At 37.9% G+C, this 22,708-nt stretch overlaps 1 protein-coding gene across 4 annotated transcripts in view; it reads left to right on the top strand.

Annotated features, from left to right (window-relative positions):
- Samhd1 (SAM and HD domain containing deoxynucleoside triphosphate triphosphohydrolase 1) overlaps window positions 1-22,708 on the top strand; it is a 61,459-nt gene that overhangs the window by 21,033 nt on the left and 17,718 nt on the right. For all 4 annotated transcript variants that reach the window (XM_021729522.3, XM_005329859.5, XM_013360580.4 and 1 more), the window contains exons 7-15: window positions 4,577-4,732; window positions 6,656-6,756; window positions 6,877-6,985; window positions 9,148-9,239; window positions 10,570-10,685; window positions 14,088-14,227; window positions 16,515-16,610; window positions 20,286-20,390; window positions 21,437-21,574. In XM_021729522.3, coding sequence (XP_021585197.1) covers window positions 4,577-4,732; window positions 6,656-6,756; window positions 6,877-6,985; window positions 9,148-9,239; window positions 10,570-10,685; window positions 14,088-14,227; window positions 16,515-16,610; window positions 20,286-20,390; window positions 21,437-21,574 — 1,053 coding nt within the window. The remainder of the gene's footprint in view (window positions 1-4,576; window positions 4,733-6,655; window positions 6,757-6,876; window positions 6,986-9,147; window positions 9,240-10,569; window positions 10,686-14,087; window positions 14,228-16,514; window positions 16,611-20,285; window positions 20,391-21,436; window positions 21,575-22,708) is intronic.

Genomic DNA, 22,708 nt, shown 5'->3' with positions numbered 1-22,708 from the left:
GGTACCAGAGTTTTAACCCAGGGGCTCTTAACCACTGAGCCACATTCCCAGCCTTTTTTATTTTTTACTTTGAGACAGATTCTCACTAAGTTGCTGTACTTGGCTGTGAACTTGTAATTCTCACATTTATAATCCCAGCCTCCTGAGTCAACTGGGATTATAAGTGTGTGCCACCACACCTGACCTCCTTCATATCCTGACCTACAAGTTACTCAATTACTCATTAGTCTTAAAGACAATTTAAAGAAACCCCAGGACCCTGCTGTGTTATTGGTTTACATTCTTCTGCTCATTATATTATTTAACAAATAGTAGAAATCTAATTTTTTTCATTTAATATGGATAATTGCTTTATTTATTCCTTTACCATTCTTCTTAGACTTCCAATAAAATGTTAAATAGAAGACATAATATTGGACAACTATATATATATATATATATTTTTTTTTTTTTTTTAAAGAGAGAGAATTTTTTTAATTTTTATTTTTTTTTTTTTTTTTTTTTTTTTTTTTTTTTTTTTTTTTTTAAAGAGAGAGTGAGAGAGAGAGGGGGACAGAGAGAGAGAGAATTTTAACATTTATTTATTTATTTTTCTTAGTTCTCGGCGGACACAACATCTTTGTTGGTATGTGGTGCTGCTGAGGATCGAACCCGGGCCGCACGCATGCTAGGCGAGCGCGCTACCGCTTGAGCCACATCCCCAGCCCTAATTTTTATTTTTTTGGTGGGAACAACATCTTTATTTTTATGTGGTGCTGAGGATTGAACCCAGCGCCCCGCACATGCCAGGCGAGCGTGCTAATGCTTGAGCCACATCCCCAGCCCCAATTATATATATTTTTAAACATTTTTTTAGTTGTAGATGGATACAATGCCTTTATTTTATTTATTTATTTATTTATTTATTTATTTTAAATTTTAATATTTATTTTTTAGTTATTGGCAGACACAACATCTTTGTATGTGGTGCTGAGAATCGAACCCGGGACGCACGCATGCCAGGCGAGCGCGCTACCACTTGAGCCACATCCCCAGCCCCTATTTATTTATTTTTATGTGATGCTGAGGATCGAACCCAGGACCTAACATGTGCTAGGCAAGTGTTTTACCACTGAGCTACAGCCCAGCCCTAGACAACTATTTTTTATTACTGATTTTAGGGGATTGAATTTTTTAAAAAAATTTAGTTGTAGATGGACAGCATGCCTTTATTTATTTGTTTATCTTTATGAAGTGCTAAGGATCGAACCCACTGCCTCACATGTGCTAAGCAAGCACTCTCCCACTGAGTGACAACCCCAGCCCCCTGATTGAATTTTTTTTAATATTCTGTTTTAGTTATAGTTGGACACAATACCTTTATTTTATTTTTATATAGTGTTGAGAATCGAACCCAGCGCCCCGCACATGATAGGCGAGTGCTCTACTGCTGAGCCATAACCCCAACCACACACTGAATTTTTTTTAACATTTAATTTTTACATAATTTTACACAGAAAACTTGAAATGTTTTCTGAGATTTGCCAAATGTTAATGTTTTGCTGTATTTTTTAACATGCTATCTTTTGTACACAAATGCTTTTCTGAATCATTTGAAAATAAGTTGTAGACATACTTGTTTTTTTGCTTTGTTTTGTTTTGTTTTTATTTTAAAGAGAGGGCCTCACTGTTCTATTGCCCAAGCTCATCTGAAATTCTGAGGCTTAAGTGATCCTCTTGCCACAACCTCCCAAGTAGATGGAACTTCAGGCATACACCACCATATCTGGCTAGACATACCTTGTTGTTTTGTAGTTTGTTTTTTTTTTAATATTTATTTTTTAGGTGTAGATAGACTCAACACAATGCCTTTATTTTTATGTGGTGCTGAGGATTGAACCCGGGTCCCACTCATTCTAGGCGACCGTTCTACCCCTGAGCCACAATCCTAGCCCATAGTTTTTTTTTTGTTTTTTTTGTTTTGTTTTGTTTTTGGTACTGGGGATTGAACTCAGGGGTACTTAATCATTGAGTCACATCCCCAGCCCTTTTTAGTATTTTATTTCATGACAGGGTCTCACTGAGTTGCTTAGGGCCTTGCTAAATTGCTCAGGCTGGCTTTGAACTTGTGATCCTCCTGCCTCAGCCTCCTGAGCTGCTGGAATTACAGGCATATGCCACCAGTCCCAGCTCTTTTGTGTTTTTGCAGTACTGAGGATCCAGTGCCTGTGCTTGCCAAGTAAACTCTGCCTGAGCTACAATCTCCAGCCCTGGACATAACTTTTCACTCCCAAATACTTCAGTGGGCATTTCTAAAAGCAAGAATATAACCTTGGCACATTTATCCAAAGTCAGGAAATTAGTATTAATGTAGAAATTTCATCTGATTTATAGATTTACCTTCATATTTCACCAATTATGCATATAGATAAAGGGGAAATTTTTTTCTTTGTTCAGGATACAGAATAATTTTGCATTTGGCACACTCCTGTAATCCCAGCAACGGAGCACAGGTTCAAACCCAGCCTCAGCAATTTAGCAGGACTGTAAATAACCTAGTAAGACTCTGTCTCTAAATAAAAAATAAAAAGGACTGGAGATGTGACTCAGCAATTAAACCCCCCTATCAAAAGGCAGCCATCGCTTTGCCAGGGTAATTTTTCCTGCTCAGGAGAGGATAAGCCATCTGAGAAAATAGTCTGAAATAGTTAGTGAAGAAATAAGGGACAGAGTCAAAGAATAGGTTTTAAAAGCAGAGTGTCTGATAAGTCCAGCCCACACAGGAGCTAGAACTGAACAACTAGAAAATGGCTCTGATGATTTATTTAAGGGGGTACATCAAAGGAAGGGATAAGGTTTCTGGGGGGAGTCTTGCTTCATCATGTCTTGCAGTCAAGAGGTTGATTGGCATCTTGGCAGGCTACACCCGTCTCTGAGAGGCTGTGTAGCCACAGCAGGTCACCCCATCTCTGGTGCTACGTGGAACCTGGCAGAGCTGAATAGGACTCATGTATCTGAGTGATCTTACCAGAAAGAATTGCTGCTGAAAGTTACCAAATACCAGATTTTCCCATTCAGTGGGCTTCCATGCCAATTTGGTCCACACATAGTCCACGAATGGCTCCTGACACACCCCTGGGTTCAATCCCTGCCAAAAAAAAAAAAAAAACCACACCAAAAAAACCCGAATAATCTTGCACTTAGTTGCCATTTCTCTTTAATTTCTTTGAATCTTGAACAGTTCAACAGACTTTTTTTTTTTTTTTTTTTTTTTTAATGGTACTGGGGATTGACCCCAAGGACGCTTTACCATTAAGCCATATTCCCATCCCTTTTTTGTATTTTGAGGCAAGGTCTTGCCAAGTTCCTTAGGGCCTTGCCAAATTGCTAAGACTGGCTTTGAGCTCTAGATCCTCCTACCTCAGCCTCTGAAGCTGCTGGGATTACCACAGCCATGCACCACCATGCTTTGGCTAATTCTTTTGTATTTCTCTTTCATGACTTTGTCATTTTCTTAAGGGCAGGTGAGCTTTTTTGTGGAATGTCAGTTTAACTTTCATTTAGTCTGTTTTCATGTAGTCAGGCTATGTATTTCTGGCAGAATGCCAGAGAAGCAATGTGTTCTTTTTTTTTTTTTTTAAAGAGAGAGTGAGAGAGGAGAGAGATAGAGAGAGAATTTTTTTAATATTTATTTTTTAGTTCTCGGCGGACACAACATCTTTGTTGGTATGTGGTGCTGAGAATCGAACCCGGGCCGCACGCATGCTAAGCGAGCGCGCTACCGCTTGAGCCACATCCCCAGCCCAGCAATGTGTTCTTAATGTGTCACTTCAGGAGGCACATAAAATCTATTTGCGCCATTATTAGTGATACTAACTTAACTTGGGTAAAGCAGTGTCTGCCACATTTTTCTACTGTACAGTTACAGGTTTCCCTCCTTTTGTAATTAATATATGTCTTGATTTAATTTTAAGAAGAGTTATGGGTCAGTCCCCGGCACACACATACAAAGTTACGGGCTCATTCAGGTTTTGGTTTTTATCTTGTAAGGTGTGAAATAGGGCAGATGTTTCCAGGGAATCATTTGCTCTTTACATTGATTAAGAATGAGTGAGCAGAGTCATGAGCCAACTGAGGGGGACCCAGATCTTGACTTCAGAGATCTAAGACACTTAATTTTACCCATGAGGTTGCTCTTATTCTTTTTCACCACTAGATGGAAGTACTAACAGCTTTTTACTTTACATGTTCCAATACTGATGAAAAACAGAACTGAATTTTATGATCATCCTTAAAGTAGGATTCTCCTGTAAAACTTGGTAATATTCTTCAAGATGTCACAAATGATTATGTCTCATAAAATATCTGTAATATATTTATGAAATAATGAACATGGTTTATAAAAATTCTGTAGTTCAATAAAATATTTACAATATTGATAAAACCTGCAAGACTATGGTTGGAAACTGCATTATTGACATGCAGTAGAACTTAATTCTTAACTTAGAATTACCTGGAATCAAGAATAATTTGTATAATTAGGGCCCCTAATTGGCTAGAGTCTATAACAAGCCATGTTATCCTGATTTTTTTCTAGCATGAACAGGGCTCAGTTCAAATGTTTGAGCATCTAGTAAATTCTAATGGACTCAGACCTGTCATGGAACAGTATGGTCTTATCCCTGAGGAAGATATTTGCTTTATCAAGGAACAAATTATAGGACCACTTGAAACACCAGTAAAAGATTCTGTGGTAAGTTTGTATTCAACTTGATTTGAACTGACTGGTACTTTTTTTTTTTTTTTTAAAGAGAGAGTGAGAGAGGAGAGAGAGAGAGAGAGAGTTTTTTTAATATTTATTTTTTAGTTCTCGGCGGACACAACATCTTTGTTGGTATGTGGTGCTGAGGATCGAACCCGGGCTGCACGCATGCCAGGCGAGCGCGCTACCGCTTGAGCCACATCCCCAGCCCCTGACTGGTACTTTTTATCTAGGCTATTCTTGATTCCTTCAGAGCTACACATTTGCCTATTGTAGAAGAACTAAATGGCAAGATATGTTGCATATTTCTACCCTTTAATACAAAAAATGACATTTGTGTGTTTTCCATCTCTTAACTGAGTTCTCACAAAATATCTGTAATATATTTATGAAATAATGAACATGGTTTATAAAAATTTTGTAGTTCAGTAAAATAGTAGATTTGCATGTATTTTGAGGTTAAAAACAAAACCTAAAAAATCTTAATTATCTCCTTATTTTCCAACTTCTTTTTTATTAGGAAAAATACAAAAGATCAAAGAGGAAACCAAACTGATTTCCCCCTGAACCAGTTCAACTTTTTTCTATGTCTTTATATACTTAAATATTTTTAAATATGGTGACACAGGCACACTTTTATATTTCCAAACAAAGTTACTTAAGGTTTCTATATAAAATATTGCATACAAATTCAATACAATTTAAATTAAAAAAAAAATATATATATATACACATATATATATACACATACTTATTTTTGTTAACAGGGATTGAACTTAGGGGCACTCAACCACTGAGCCACAAGCCACATCCCCAGCCCTATTTTATATTTTATCAGAGACAAGGTCTCACTTAGTTGCTTAGCACCTTGCAAAGACCTAGAAAAAAAGTTGAAGTGGTTCAGGGGGAAATCAGTTTGGTTTCCTCTTTGATCTTTTGTATTTTTCTTAATAAAAAAGAAGTTGGAAAATAAGGAGATAATTAAGATTTTTTAGGTTTTTTTTTTTAACCTCAAAGTACATGCAAATCTACTTGAAGGAATTGAACTTTTCAGCAAATATCTTAGCCCCCTCAAAAAATGGAGCTCCAAAAATGCTTTGAACAGACATATCATTTAGTCTAGATTATAACTACTTTGAAAAATACTGCTATTTTTAAAATAACTTTATTGTTTATTTTTTATTTGCTGCTGGGTATTGAACCCAGTGCCTTGTACATGCTAGGCAAGTGCTCTACCACTGAGCTGCAACTCCAGCCCCAAATATTATTCCTAGCTCATAATTAAATTTTTTTTTTTTTTTTTTTTTTGGTGAGGGGGGAGGTTCCAGAGATTGAACCCAGGCTCTCATGCACTCTAGGCAAGCGCTGTACCACTGAGCCACATCCCCAACCTAAATGTTATATTTTTAAAAAGCTTTTAAACAAAGAAAATAAGAAAGTTGCTGGTTTTGGAAAATATAATGATATTAAAACACTTTCAATAGTCTTAGCATTTTATTTATATGTAATATATGTGTATATGTAGATAGATATCATATTTATAGATATATATCATGTTCATAGACCATAATATATAAATTGTGTGTGTGTGTGTGTGTGTGTGTGTGTGTGTGTGTGTGTGTGTAGTGTTGGGGATTAAACCCAGGTCTTCACGTATGATAAGCACACTTTCTACCACTGAACTACATCCCCAGGCTGAAGTTTTAGTATTAATAGGATATATACCTTAGCATTTCTTTTCCTTTTCTACTTGTATAAGAAACTAGTGGAAGGAAGAAAGTGTAGAACCTTCTAACTTATCTATTATTCTCAATCAATATCTATTTATAATTTGCAAATTAATATAATTGCTTTGTTTTATAAATAGATTTGTTGCCAATCTAAAAATTTTAGTGGATTTTTCTTTTCTTCCAGTGGCCATATAAAGGACGTCCTAAAGAGAAAAGCTTTCTTTATGAGATAGTGTCTAATAAAAAAAATGGCATTGATGTGGATAAATGGGATTATTTTGCCAGGTATGCACTGAATACTTTAGAAAAATTGGTTAAAGTCTTTTTGCAGATTTAGCATTAGTATTTATTTAAAGTAGTTTCTTAGTTGAAAAATTTCATCTCTTTGCTTTGGAATCTTTCTAGGGACTGCCATCATCTTGGAATCCCAAATAATTTTGATTACAACCGCTTTATTATGTTTGCCCGTGTCTGTGAAGAAGGCAACGAGAAGTGTATTTGTATTAGAGATAAGGTAAGCTATGACCCGAGAAACAAGAATAATGTAGTTCCTGGTCTGAAATCTAAAAATAACCACTCAACAATTTGGAAAAATTGGTAAACCATCAATCTCTTTACTAAATGTTTAACATTTTACTTTTAAAATAATTGTTAGATGGGGCTGGGTTTGTGGCTCAGAGGAAAAGCGCTCGCCTAGCATGTTGAGGCACTGAGTTCGATCCCCAGCACCATATAAAAATTAAATAAAGGTATTGTGTCCACCTACAACTAAAGAATAAATATTTTTTAAAAAATAATTGGTAGATAATAATGATAAAGTTAATTTCAGCACTTGATGTACCTGTGTTGGCTTAAAGCACTGTTTCAAGTGCTTTAGATGGATCAACTCAGTCCTTAAGAAGCCTAAGAGAAAGATGTTATTATTATCCCATTTGTTTTAGTCTCTTTTTTCTTTTATTTATTTATTTATTTTTTGGTACTGAGGATTAAACCAGGGATGCTTAACCACGAGTCACAACCCCAGTCTTTTTCATTTTTTAATTTGAGACAGGGTCACACTATATTGCTTAGGGCCTCACTAAATTGCAGAGGCTGACTTTGAACTTTTGATCTTCTTGCCTCTGGCTCCCAAGTGGGATTGCAGGTGTACACCACTGTGCCTGGCTTTAGTCTCTTTTTTGTTGCTATAACAAAATACATGAGGCTAGCTATTTTATAAAGAAAAGAGGTTTATTTAGTTCACAGTTCTGGCAGACTAAGAACATGGCGCTGGCATCTGTTGGTTTCTGTTAAGGATTATGTGCTGCTCCAGGCACGGTAGAAAACCAGGACAGGCAGGTATGTGCTAAAGAGAGTGAGAGGAAGTGCCAGGCTCACTTTGTAATCACTGTTCTCCTAACCCCCTCTCACAGAAGCTACAATAATCATCCTTTCATGAGTGTGGAGCCCCCGTAACCTAGTTACCTCTTAAAGGTCCCACTACCTCATAACACTGTTACTTGGGGCATACTTTTAGCATGAATTTTGGTGGGGACAACCCATACTTAAACCATACCATCACTTAACAAGTAGCAAATTGAGGCACTGAGAAGGAATACATTAATAAGTGGTCAAACTGGCATTTCAACCCCATTGAGTCCCTGCTAGATGAAAGTCTTGTAACAAAAGAGTGATATGGTATGACAGAAAGGTTTTAAGAACTTAGCCAGGCACAGTGGCACATATCTGTTATCCCAGTGGCTTGGGAAGCTGAGGTAGGAGGATGGAGAGTTCAAAGCCAGCCTCAGCAACAGCAAGGTGCTAAGCAACTCAGTGAGACCCTGTCTCTAAATAAAATGCAAAATAGGACTGGGGATGTGGCTCAGTGACTGAGTGCCCTGAGTTCAATCCCTGGTACCACCCCCCCCCAAAAAAAAAAATGAAGAATTTAAGAATATTAATACCTATTTCCTAGAGTTATTAGGATTAAAGCATATACTTAAAATGTCTAGAACAACCTGTGGGCTGGAGGTGTAGCTTAGTGGTAAAGAATGTGCTTAGCATGATGAGGCCCTGGGTTGAATCCCCAGTACCAAAACAAAATCAAAAAACAGAACCTGTCACAGAATTAGAACTCACAATATATTTTTATTTACTAGGAATGAAAGTTTCAGGGCTGGGTCTGTGGCTCAGTGGTAGAGCATTTGCCTGGCACATGTGAGGCGCTGTGTTGGATCCTCAACTTCACATAAAAAATAAAATAAAGGTATTGGGTTCACTTTACAACTAAAAGCAAAAATTTTTTAAAAATGAATGAAAATTACATACCAGTAAATAGCTTTTGATACTGGGGGGTTGAACCCAAGGACATTTTTATCACTGAGCTACATACATCCATCCATTCCCTAGTCCTTTTTATTTTTATTTTGAGATAGGGTCTATTAAGTTGCTGAGGCTGGTTTTTAACTTGCAGTCCTCCTTCCTCAGCCTCTGAGTTTGCTGAGACTACAGATATGCGCCACTGCATCTGCTTTTATACCCCTCCCCCTTTTTAACTGGACTCAGGGATTTTGATGAAATAGCTGCACACATGTTCTTGTCTAGCATCATCCTATTTCCCTGTCTTATATACTTATCTACTAACAAGATTAACATAATCTGATTCTACACTAATATTTATTTTATGTTTTCCTGCAGGAGGCTGGGAATCTATATGATATGTTCCACACACGGAATCGGTTACACCACAAAGCCTATCAACACAAAGTTAGCAACATCATTGATACAATGTAAGAAATTTAATTGTTACTTCCCTACAAAATTCTCCATGGCACTTTGCCAGTTGAGATTTCCAGATAAAATCAAGTGAATTTTTAAGTGAGTAAATCTGAAGTGATTTCCTTAAACAAACAAAATCTAGCGTAAACTTAGTTGGAGGAAGAGTAGAAAAATGTGTATGGGGTATAGATGGAGGAAGGAAAGTAGAGCTGGCCCAGGCTAGACATGAAGAGGCAGTGCTGCAGTGGACCTCTGCCCCATTAATTACACATGAGGTTTAGGCACCAAGGTAATAGGAAGCAGGACATGAACAACTGACATTGTTGTGAGATTAATAACAGAAATTAATTTTAAGAAGTAACAGTGATGTCTGTCCTTGTGCTGTCAAACATTTATCAAAATTAATAGCATATTGGGCTGGGGTTGGGACTCAGTGGTAGAGCGCTTGCCTAGCATATGTGAGGCACTGGGTTCAATTCTCAGCACCACATATAAATAAATAAAAATAAAGGTCCGTTGACAACTAAAAAAATTTTTTTAAATTAATACATATAGTAAAACCAATAGGAATTTCGTCTCTTTTTCCCTGATTCACTCAGAACCATAGCAAAGTCTGTATATGACTCGCCTGTGAGTTCTGACCCCAATCAAAAATTGGGGGCTGGGGTATAGTTCAGTTGATAGAGTGCTTGCCTAGCATGTACAAGGCCCTAGTTCTAATCCCCAGCACAAAAAAAAAAAAAAAAAAAAATCAGTGTTTTAATAGAAATTTATCTTTACCTCTGTTTTTTTACATATTCTTTATCATGTTAGTGTGATTGATGATTAGATAAAAATTTGTTTTTTAATCAGAGAGCCTGGGACATCTGAGTTCAAAGCCTGGCACTGCTTCTTCCAGGCTTGCTTAAAGAAAAATTACATTATTTCTGTGTCTATAAAATTGGAACTGATTATGCCTGTCTTTTTATTAGAAAAGTTAAATAAGATAGTGGTATCCAAAACCCTGCCATAGTTCCTGGAGCTTAGTATTAGTAAGCACAGTAACTCACAGATCACCATGCACTTATTTAATCTAATCAAGAACCAGTTGTTGGGGCTGGGATTGTGGCTCAGTGGTAGAGTACTTGCCTAGCACGTGTGAGGCCCTGGGTTTGATCCTCAGCACTACATAAAAAAAAGAAAAACAAATAAAATAAAGTTATTAAACAACAAAAAGAACCAGGTGTCTTTAGAACATTGTACTTCAAGATTTTATTTTTCTAAAGTAGAAAGATACCCTTCAATGAGGCATAAAGCAAATATTCAAAGCTTTCTAAGTAATTTTCACACAATCTACTTTAGGATTACAGATGCTCTTCTCAAAGCTGACCCCTACATAGAGATTACAGGTGCTCAAGGAAAAAAATACCACATTTCTACAGCAATTGATGACATGGAAGCCTTCACTAAGCTAACAGGTAAGAACTAGAAGATAACATAGATGGCCCATCTCATAGATAGTGTAAGCTGTCCCTGGATTGCAAATGGGTTATTTTCCAAATGTTCAAATATATTTTGCCCTCCTAAATGATTATATATTCTTAGATTTGAGTTTTATCTCTGCCTTTTAGTAACAAGGCAACCACAGTAAAGTGATTTAACCTCTCTGAACCTTAGTTTCCTCATGTATAAAAAGAAAGTATACAGCTGGGGGTGTAACTCAATGGTAGAGTGCTTGCCTAGCATGCATAAGGCATTGGGTTCAATCTTGAATATGAAGCGGGGATATATATTATCTATCTAGCATATAGTTCTGTAGTGATGTTTAAATGAGGCAGAGTTCCTAATATATACTTGGAAAGTAAGTATTCAAAATTCATTATTATTTAGTTTATAACAAAACTAGACTACTAAAAAACTTTCAACATTATTTTCATTCTAAAACATGGGATGATAGGAATATCTCTCCATACTTTGGCAGAAACAATATCTGCAGCTTAGGGTGAGAGAAAATAGGTGAAGATGTGGCAGCTAGTTTTTTAAGCTTGGAAATGTCTCAATCTAGAGTTCTTGGTTGCAAGTCACAAAATTGACTCTGGTCAAATAAAAATACAACTAGAAAGCAATCAGTAGAATCAGTAGAAAGATGAGAATTTCTGAAAATGGACAAAAATAACAGAAGCCAAGTGGCCTAAGAAACAGATCTGACTTTTGCCTCTAATCCCAGCCACTAAGGAGGCTAAGGCAGGAGGATCACAAGTTTGAAGCCAACCTTGGCAACTCAGTGAGACCCTGTCTCAAAATTAAAAATAAAAAGGGTTGGGATGTAGCTCAATGGTAGAACACCCCTGGGTTCAATCCCCAGCACCAAATTAGGAAAACAAACAAAACAAAACAAAAGCTGCTGCTTGCCCAGGTGCTTCCCAAGGTCCTACTGTTCCAACATGCATAGATTCTGTTTGCAGCCCACCACCAGAACAAAACTGAACCAGATCTTCTCAAACTATCTTTGAAGAACCAACTTTTAAAGTTTCTAACCCCTTGTAGATTGATAACTTTCTGTAAAATATGGTAAAAATTAATTACTGGGGCTTGGGGTGTAACTTAGTAGAGCACTTGCATAGCACATTAGAGGCCCTGGCTTCAATCCCAGCACCATAAAAAAAAAAAGAGAGAGAGAGAAAGGAAGGGGGAGGGAGGGAGAGAAGAAGAAATTACTAGAAACATCTGAAGATTACTACGTTTACTGACAAAATTTAGCATAACCACTCATGGTAACAGAATACTTTATAATACAACTACTTGAACTTTTCTAAATGTCAACATTTTGATAAACAAATCTAGTTCCAGATTAACAGAATCCATAAAAAGCATGACCCCCTAATATTATCCTTATACTTGATTGATTTCTCTATCTAACAAAAATCCTTAAGTTAAATTACTGAGACAAGTAAACAAATTTAAATGTAGATTATATGTTAGATAATGCTTTTATATCAGTATTGAATTTCTTGTTCTGTGTGTGTGTGTGTGTGTGTATAGTATTGTGGACTGAACCTAGGGATGCATTACCACTGAGCTACATCCTGAGCCCTTTATATTTTTTATTTTGAGACAGGGTCTTGCTAAGTTGCTCAGGACCTCACTCAGTTGTTGAGGCTGGCTTTGAACTTGGCGATCCTCCTGCCTCAACCTTCCAAGCCATTGGTATTATAGGCATGCACCACTGCACTCAGCCTGGCTAAAAACTTTTAATGGGGACTGGGATTGTGGCTCAGTGGTAGATCGCTCTTCTAGCATGTGCGAGGCCCTGGGTTTGATCCTTAGCACCATATAAAAAATAAAATAAAACAAATACAATAAAGATATTGTGTCCAATTACAACTAAAAAATAAATATTTAAAAAATTCTCCATTGGGCTGAGGATGTGGCTCAAGCGGTAGCGCGCTCGCCTGGCATGCGTGTGGCCTGGGTTCGATCCTCAGCACCACATACAAACAAAGATATTGTGTCCGCCGAAAACTAAAAAAATAAATATAAAAAAAAAAATTCTCCATTATTAAAAAAAAAAAAAAAGCAGGGCTGGGGTTATAGCTCAGCAGCAGAGCACTTGCCTCAAATGTGTGAGGCACTGGATTCGATCCTCAGCACCACATAAAAATAAAGGAAATAAAAAAGTAAAGATATTATGTCCATATTTTTTAAAAAAACATTTAAAAAAACTTTTAATGAAGGAAATTTTCAAAATTCTGTGTATTCATCACTTAGCCTCAACAGTTATCAACATAAGGGGCTGGGGAGGTGGCTCAAGCGGTAGCGCGCTCGCCTAGCATGCGTGCGGCCCGGGTTCGATCCTCAGCAGCACCATATACCAACAAAGATGTTGTGTCCGCCGAGAACTAAGAAAAAATAAATAAATGTTAAAATTCTCTCTCTCTCTCTCTCTCTCTCTCTCACTCTCTCTTTAAAAAAAAAAAAAAAAAAAAAAAAAAAAAAAAAAAAAAAAAAAAAACAGTTATCAACATAACAATTTTACTTTTGTCCACCATATCTACCCACTCCCATAAAAATTATGAGACTATTTTGAAGCAGATCCTAGATATAATTTTATTTGTGTATATATAGGGATAATTATCTTTTGTAAATAACAACAATAAATCAATCTACTTTGTGTACCCATTCCCAAGCTTGACAGGCATCAGTCAACTCTAGTGCCATCTTATTTTATCTCTCTCCTTCCCATGTACTGGATCACCTTGAAGTAAATCTAAGTCTTCAACTGGAACATTTTTTTCCAGGTTTTATTGGTACATTATAATTATATGTAACAGTAGGATTCAAATCCACACATGTGCACACTATAACTATAATTTGGTCAATTTCATTCCCCAGTTCTTCTCCCCCCAACACTCTCTCTCCTCTACTGGCCTCTCCTATTTTTATGGGATTTACACACACACACACACACACACACACACACACACACACACACACCTTTTTTTTCTCTCTAGTTTCCATCCTATGAGAGAAAACACGAACTGGAACATTTTTCTTTTCTTTTTTTTTTAAATACATTGCTAGAGTCCTAATGTGCCTACATTTGTGAATTGCTTCTTGAAATCATTTCAGGAGTAGAGGGGTAGACATGTCTTTAAATCTTGCTCTTTCATTTTATTTTTTTTTTTAGAGAGAGAGAGAGAGAGAGAGAATTTTAATATTTATTTTTTAGTTTTCAGCAGATACAACATCTTTGTTTGTATGTGGTGCTAAGGATCGAACCTGGGCCGCACGCATGCCAGGCGAGCGCGCTACCGCTTGAGCCACATCCCCAGCCCTTGCTCTTTCATTTTAATATGACTGCAGTTTCATCACATTTGCAGATAACATTTTTCTGGAGATTTTATACTCTTCTGATCCCAAATTGGATGCAGCACAAAAGGTTTTAAAAAATATTGAATACCGTAATCTATACAAGTATGTGGGTGAGACCCAGCCAGGAGAAGCAAGGAAGATTGAAAGGGTAAGTTGAATTATCAAGCATCTTCCCCTTGGTGAAAAGTTATTGCACTCTCGGTCCTCCAAGAGGAAACCATTAATCAGACAAAATACCAGTGCCGAAGGAAGGTGCTGGGTTGTGGCTTAGCAGTAGAGCGCTCCCCTAGCACATGTGAGGCCCTGGGTTTGATCCTCAGCACCAAATAAAAATAAATAAATAAAATAAAGGTCTTGTGTCCATCTACAACTAAAAAATATTTTTTTTTAGTTGTAGAGGGAACACAGTTTATTTATTTATCTTTATGTGGTGCTGAGGATCAAACTCAAGGCCTCACACATGCAAAGCGAGTATTATACCACTGAGCCACAACCCCAGCCTCAAATATTTTTTAAAAATAAAAAAATACCTGTGCTCGGTACTAAGCTCTTTGTATTTATTCTCATTTAATCTTCACAGCAACACAGTATTCTTAGGCCTTTGTCCTGTATGGGAAACTGCGTCTTGGCTAACTGGCTCATGTGCACCAGTCAGCAAGGATTCAAAGCCAGGCCTGACTGCAAACCTTCTCTCTCTCATCCAGGAAGACGGGGGTCCTCAGATTTTGACTAGATCCAAGCACAGAAAAATGAACATAAGGGAATATATCTAAGGACCCTCAAAATAATGTACCTGTATGAGTGTCACTGAGTCTCTGAGGATCTGTTTTAACTATCGTTGACCCTTGAACAGTGCCAGGGCTGGGGGGTATTAACCCCCATCAGTCAAATTTTTTTATTTTTGTCTCCCTACAAAACTTAATTACTGGTCTGGGGTTGTAGCTCAGTGGTTGAGAGCTTGCCTTGCATGCATGAGGCACTAGGTTCGCTCCTCAGCACTGCATAAATAAATAAATTGATCAATTAATAAAGTAAAGCTATTGTGTCCATCTACAACTTAAAAAAACTTAATTACTAATAACAGCCTGCTGTTGACTTTATTGATAACATAAACAGTGAACTTGGAGAGGTCATATTTTTTACTTCAGTAAGCAATTTCCTGGAGAGAGGTAATTGCTCTCGCCTTCTCCTTTAGTTCAAATGTCTGTTTTCACCTCCAGTTTAGTAAGGTTTTTTTTGTTGTTGTTTGCCAGAAAGCCATACATGAGTCAACTGATAACCATACCCTACCTCATAGTCATTTCTTGGGTTAGATTTTATTTCCCCTTGTTTGACTAAGAGGTTAGTGTCATTTTTTTTTTTTAATGTGAAGTTTTGTTATGAAAATTGTTCTATTTTTTTTAATAGGACAGGATTGGTAAGAACTATAATTCTATAATTGTTAGGGATAGCACTAACTTTTTTTTTTTTTTTTTGGTACCAGAGATTAAAATCAGGGCCCTATCTTCAGCCCTTTATTTATTTATTTAGAGACAGCATCTCACTAAGTTGCTTAGGTACTTGTTAAATTGCTTGAGGCTGGCCTTTGAATTTGGCAATCCTCCTGCCTCAGTCTCCTGAACTACTGGGATTACAGGCATGAACACTGCCCAACTCTAATCATTTTTCTTAATGAAGTAACTTTTTTGTTGCTATTTTCCCCTTTCAGTACTGGGGATTGAACCCAGGGGCACTCTACCACTGAGCTAGATCCTTAGCCTTTTTTTTTTTTTTCTTCCCTAGGGGTGGAGGGTAACCGGGGATTGAACTCAGGGGCATTGGACCACTGAGCCACATCCCCAGCCCTATTTTGTATTTTATTTAGAGCCAGGGTCTCACTGAGTTGCTTAGCACCTCGCCATTACTGAGGCTGGCTTTGAACTCGTGATCCTCCTGCCTCAGCCTCCCAAGCCGCTGGGATTACAGGCATGCACCATTGTGTCCGGCCTTATTTTTTCATTTTAAAATCAAGTCTTACCAAGTTGCCTAGACTGGGCCTCAAACTTATGATCCTCTTGTCTCAACTTCTCCATTTACTGGGATTATAGACATGTGCCCTTACACTTGGTATGGAATGTCATTTTTAGAGAGGGAACCTTGTTTATTTGTTTGCTTGTTTGCTTTGGTACCAGGGATTGAATCCAAGATGTTTTACCACTGAGCTACATTCTCAGCCCTTTTTATTTTTTATTTTGAGACAGGGTCTTGCTAAATTCCCTAGTGCCTCACTAATTTGCTGAGCTGGCCTTGAACTTGTCATCCTCCTGCCTCAGCCTCTTGAGTTGCTTGGATTACAGGCTTGCACCATTGCACCCAGAGAAAAGGAACTTGTTTGTGGCACAAGTACCAAATGATGCAAAACTGGATTTCTAACATGGTAATCTCATCTTTTCTAGAAAGACTATGAACACCTTCCAAAAAAGGTTGCTGATGCTAAACCTGATGGTATATTCCTGGAGGCTGAAATGAAGGCTGAAGATTTCATAGTGGATGTAAGTAATTGGCCAAATAGACTAAATGAAGAATTTTTTTTTAAAGGCACAATTCCCCCACATTATAAAATTAGTACATGTTCGTTGTAAAAACTTGGAAAAATACAGAAAGAAGGAAGGAAGAGAATCACCTGTGGTCTCAGAACCAACATTATTTACTGGTTTTAAAATTTTCTTTGTGCTGTTTTATCAGTATTTTTAATATAATTGTCTTGTAATTAATAGAACACTGTATATTGATTTTAAAAATTTCTTTAATCACAGAAGTACAACATGCCAATTAGTTTTTGAAATTGCCTACATAAATACACAAAGGAAAAAGTTTAGTTTTTTTAATTCTTATTTTCATAAAGGCCACAGTATCTTCTTGTATCTGATGAGAAGCCAAATAGCTTTCTTATGTTATTTTTTCTATAGGAAATGCTTTTTAAAGTTCTGCTCCTCTGAAATTCAAGGACAGTGTTCCCTTTATTTGTTTTTCCCTAAGCCTCTCCTCTGTTACTTTCCTGCTGGCAAATCCTTGAGTGAAGGGCAGTCTCTCCATGTCATTCTTTTTGGCAAAGGATAAGATGAGTAAATGAGTGGTCCAGGAGACCACTGTCTGTTCGTCTGGCTCATAGTGAAGTGCCTGGGATCTTTAGGTCAAGCTGCAGTTTCCTGTTTAATTAGAGGAAGTTCCACTAGAAATAAAGGGATCTCTTATTTTGACTTCCTGAGACTCTGAACGACTTCACTTGCCAGAACGTCTTCCCTGGGCTCTTGCCTGCCTACCCTGCCCTCACTGCTTTCCTCAAGGGACTGTCTTGTCCTTAGTGCAGTGGGCAATCCTCATTGTCCCTCAACTTCCCATCTGGTTTTTCTCTCAAAGTGCGGTGTCCAGATGGATGTAGGACCAGAGATACTTAAAGGGCCCACACATAGGAGAAGACGTACACATGGCTGTTAGACTTAACCTTACCAATAATCAAATAAGTTGATGCAGCAGTGAACATTTATTTTTTAACTTCAGACTTGTGAAAACAAAAAGTGATAAAAAAATTCTGGGATAATAGAAGTATGTGAATGTAGAAGGGTAAACTGGTACAAAACACCAAGTCGGAAGGCCTTTCTGGTATTAGAATTGACCCAGAAATCCCATTCCAGGAATCCATCCTAAAGGTGTGATCCTCTTGCACCAGCCATCTGTTTTCTCCTCAGTTGACACTGTTGGCGCAGCTTAGGGTCTTCCTCTCCTGCGTCTCTGCCACTGTCCTGGGCGGCCTCCTGCTCTGCGTGGAGCCAGCTCTTCGGTCTCTCCATTTTGTCCTCAGAGACCTCACCCACTTCACTTCTAGCAGATTATATTTTGAACTTCACCAACACTTCACCAAAACTACCCTCTCTATAAAATCACTAATTTAAATATCCTGTGTTTTGCCCACAAACCCCTTTCCTTTCCATTTGCTTATTCTTCGCTCATCAGGGCCTCCTGTCATCTTGTACTTTCTGACAGCTTGTCAGTTTTCTCTTTTTCCTCCAGTATAACTTGGATTTTGTGATTTGTTAAGTTGGTTGATTTCTACAGTCACCTTCAACTTCTTTACCTAGCAAAGGCTGAATAACGTAATAGCCTAACAACCTGAATTGAATCTAAATTTCTCCCTACCTGTACCTGGCACACACATGCTGCTGGAGACATTCACTACACTGCTGTAAGTGCAAGGTCACAACCTCTGTGCTTTTTGCAGGCTTAGTGCAGTCTGTAGTCTCCATAATGACTATTTCAAATGGCCTTTACTTCTCTCAGACTTCCACCCATGCTCCCCAATCCCAAGTGTATTCACCCTTAGTGTATAACCCAACCTTGATCCTTATTTCAGAGAAAGTACATATAAGCCATTTAGTCAGAGCTCCCTCATCTTGTATTACTAAATAAGCAAGCTTGCTTCCACCTGCAGTTCTATTTAGCTTTACCTCTATTACAGTGTGAAAATGTCTTCCTTACTAGTGATTTAGGAGGTAAGCTTTCTACTTAGTTCTAGAGTAGCACTGCCCAACAGAACTTCATGTAATGACAGAAGTGTTCTGCATCTCTGCTTCCTGTCTCTGCTGGCTATTGAGCCTTTAAAAGTATGGCTGCTGCAACTGAAAAACTAAATTTTTTATCATATTCAATGTTAATTGACTTTAAATTGTTAAAAGTCTTATGGGGTGTGGTGGTTTGTGTCTGTAGTCCCAGCTACTCAAGATGCAGTAGGATCACTTGAGCTCAGAAGTTTGAGGCCAGGCTAGGGAACATAGTGAGACCTTGTATAAATTAAAAATGAAAATCTAGGAACCTCATGGGGCTGGTGCCACCTCATCCAGCATTGCAGCTGGAGAGCCTCCACAGTGCATCAGTTCTTGTGGAACCTAAGCTCTCACTTCTCTCCTGCCTCCTTTGGACTTTCCCATCAGAAGGTAGACAGTCTTTGATCTTAAGAAAATTCCAAATACCACACTCCTTTTAATCCCTCTCCTGCCCTTCAGGGTAAAATTCTTGAAAGTTGTCTCTCCTTACCTTTTTCTTTCTTTTTTTTTCTATATTTATTTTTTAGTTGTAGTTGGTACAATATCTTTAATTTATGTATTTATTTTTATGTGGTGCTGAGGATCGAACCCAGAGCCTCACCTGTGCTAGGCAAGCGCTCTACTGCTAAGCCACAACCCCAGCTCCCTCTCCTTACCTTTCTGAGGGTCCCAAATCCTTTTCCGGGTGCAGGTTGAATACTCTTTATTTAAAATTCTTGGAAACCTGAAGTGTTTCAGGTTTCAGAATTTTTCAGATTTGAAAATATTTGCAAAGAGTTTACTGCATTTATTATCATTCTAATCCAAAAATCTGAATTTCATGTTTCAAAATCCAAAAATGTGAATTTCGTGTCAGTACTCAAAAAGTTTCAGATTTTGGGTTTTCCAATTAGGGGTGCTCAACCTGTATTTTTTGGCTCTGTTTAACAGCCAGACATCTTAAGAGTTGTCTTCATTTATTTTTTATTTTCTCATTTATTCCTAAATCTTTCTTCTGTCGTCATTATTATACTACAACTACTCTTGCCAAGATCAACAATAACTTTGTTGCTAAATCCATCAGGAAGTTTCTGGCCCTGCAGCTTTGGAGTTGTTTGTTCTTCCTAGAAATATCTTCCTACCATGGTGCGCCTGGTTCAATACTGCCCTCTGAGTAAAGCCACTTTCCCAGGAAAACATTTCCAGTCATTTGGTAGCATCCAGGCTACTTTATACCTTAGGTCTACTGTTAGAAAGATTCAAAGCATCCTTTGCTTTTCTTGGTAGCTCATATAACAGATGTGGTTGCTTTGTAACTTTTTAATTGTTTGTTCCATTTCAGTCTAGGCCACATGGTCTGTGGTGGCTGGGATTGTAAAAAAAAATGTGATATATCTAGTGTCTACCAGTGTCTTATCACATAGTAGAATAACTTTATAATATGTTGAACATGCAGATATATTTCCTCCTTCCCCCAAGTTTTTAAACAAACTTCCTGTAGCTGGTCATGCACTAGAGTTATTTTTATTCTACCATATGGCAACTTACTAGTATTCTTACTTCTGAACCCCCAGAGGACTCTGATCTATTTCTTACAATGATCGTAAATTCAATTCTTATGATTATGTGATTACTTATTGCTTTAAGGTTATCAACATGGATTATGGGATGAAAGACAAGAATCCAATTGATCATGTTCGCTTCTATTGTAAGAGTGACCTCAGCAGAACCGTCAGTATAGATAAAAGTCAGGTAACTACTTATGTAAAATAAATACCATTATAGTGGTACACATTTGGCAAACCTTTATAGTAAAATTGCATTTTACATGTAGGTAAGATTCTAAAGTCCATGCTTAATATTTATTCTTTAGTTTTTAGGTGGACACAATATCTTTATTTTATTTTTATGTGGTGCTGAGGATTAAACCCAGTGCCTCATGCATGTTAGGCAAATGTTCTACCACTGAGCCACAACCCCAGCCTAGTTTATCTTTATTATTAAAGTCTATCTTTAGGGCTAGGGTCGTAGCTCAGTGGTAGAGCACTCATCCAGCATGTGTGAGGCACTGGGTTCAATCCTTAGCACCACATGTAAGTAAATAAAATAAAGGTATTGAGTCCATCAGCAACTAAAACTATTTTTTTTTTTAAAGCATATCTAGGTGAGACCATCTTAACAATAGCTTTTCCTGTTTGTTAAACATCAGTGATAATGCAGTGTTTTGCTAAAGGTCATTATGACGATTCTGGTGGGAGATGGATGCTGCATGGTTGGAATCTCAGCTTAAATTTTTCTTTAGATTATAACTGGGATAAAATTGCAAAGTGATATAGTACTTTTTTTATATTATTTTTTAGTTCTAGGTGGACACAACATCTTTATTTTACTTTTATATGGTGCTGAGGATTGAACCCACTGCCCTGTGCATGCCAGGCAAGCATGCTACCTCTTGAGCCACATCCCCAGCCCTGTTATATAGTACTTTTAATAAACCTCAAAAACAGTGCTCAGGCCAGAGATGGTGGTATATACCTATAATCCCAATCTTGGGATGTTGGGGCAGAAGGATCACAAATTTGAGACCAGCCTGAGCAGTTTAGTGAAACCCTGTCTCAAAATAAAAAGGGCTGGGGGTATAGCTGAGTGGCAGAGTACCTGCCTGGCACGCACAAGGCCCTGAGTTCAGTCCCCAGTGTGGGGGATGTTGCGGGGGGATGCTCAAGCACCTGGGGAACAGCTGACACCTCTAATTTATGAGTTCAAGGTGACAGTGAAATCTTTTCTCTCTTAAATAGGTTTCACAGCTTCTACCGGAGAAATTTGCAGAGCAGGTGATTCGGGTGTATTGTAAGAAGAAAGATGAAAAGAGTTTGTTTGCTGCACGGCAACTTTTCGTTCATTGGTGTTTAATCAACAACTTCAGCAAGCCAAAGGTACGTGGCCTTATTGACATACTTCGCATATTCTTTAAATTTTTACCTTTTTTTTTTTTTACATTCTTTAATTTTTAAGGAAAGTCATAGGAATCTTTTCCATCTACTGAAAAGTTGGGGGCTTTTTTTTTCGTAATGGGATTTGCACTTAGGAGCACTTTACCTCTGAGCTACATCCCCAGCCCTGTGAATAGTGCTTTATAATAGTCTTACTAGTTGTCTTATCCAGGCCTCCCAATGACCCTGGCAGATGAGTCATAGTGTCCCCATCTTTTAAAGGTTTCTACAGCTGAGTAGTTAACTTGTTTAAGGCCACATAAAATTGATAACTTGTTTTATTGTTTTTTTGACAATACTGGGGACCAAAGCCAGAGCCTCAAGTATACTTGGCAAGAATTCTATTTCTAAGCTCTACCCCTTGCTCAATAACAAGTTTTTTAACTTGCTATTTCAAGCTCAGGGTTCCCAATGCGGTTAATTTGGTATGCCAATAAACTTTTTATATTTTCTAGAATGAGAATAGAGAGATGGAAGAATAAGGTACAGTTGCCAACCCTATAGAGAATCTTGTTAAAATTGACTGACATGGAGGAGGCGACCAGCACAGAGAGAGTGGCCACTCCGTGTATGTTGACTGACTGAATGTAATTGGTAGTGAGATACAAGGGTCACTGTGGTTCTTTGTGTCACAAATTCAAAGAATGAGATCCATGGACACGAAAGATGAAAGCAAAGAAACAGGATTTATTAAAGTAATAGAAAGAAAACAGAGGTCCTGCAGCAGGAGGGATCCCCAAGAGAAGGGTTGCCTACTGGACTGTTGTCTAGGGTTTGTATGATAAGATTAGAGGAGAGATAGGTGGCCTTGAAGACCATAGGCTAGAGATTTCAAAGAAGTGGGTCTTTGAGTCCAGTTATACCAGGGCATTCGTCCAGTCAGGGTGTTGATTACTTGCAGCTTCACCTCAGGGACTAGCTCAGCTTTCCAGTGCCTGTCTTCAGGCTCCAATGGCATAATGGTCCTGTACTGTCCACTCTGTTAGTAAACTTCTAGAGGGGCCCTTAACCCTGCCCGCCCAGCATGCTTCCAGGCTCCTCTAGGTGGGCAGGTGTAGCACTCTACTTCCTGGACTA

This window comes from Ictidomys tridecemlineatus, chromosome 5 (assembly GCF_052094955.1).
Source record: "Ictidomys tridecemlineatus isolate mIctTri1 chromosome 5, mIctTri1.hap1, whole genome shotgun sequence".
Lineage (NCBI taxonomy): Eukaryota > Metazoa > Chordata > Mammalia > Rodentia > Sciuridae > Ictidomys > Ictidomys tridecemlineatus.
This window is presented reverse-complemented; position numbering and strand designations above follow the sequence as displayed.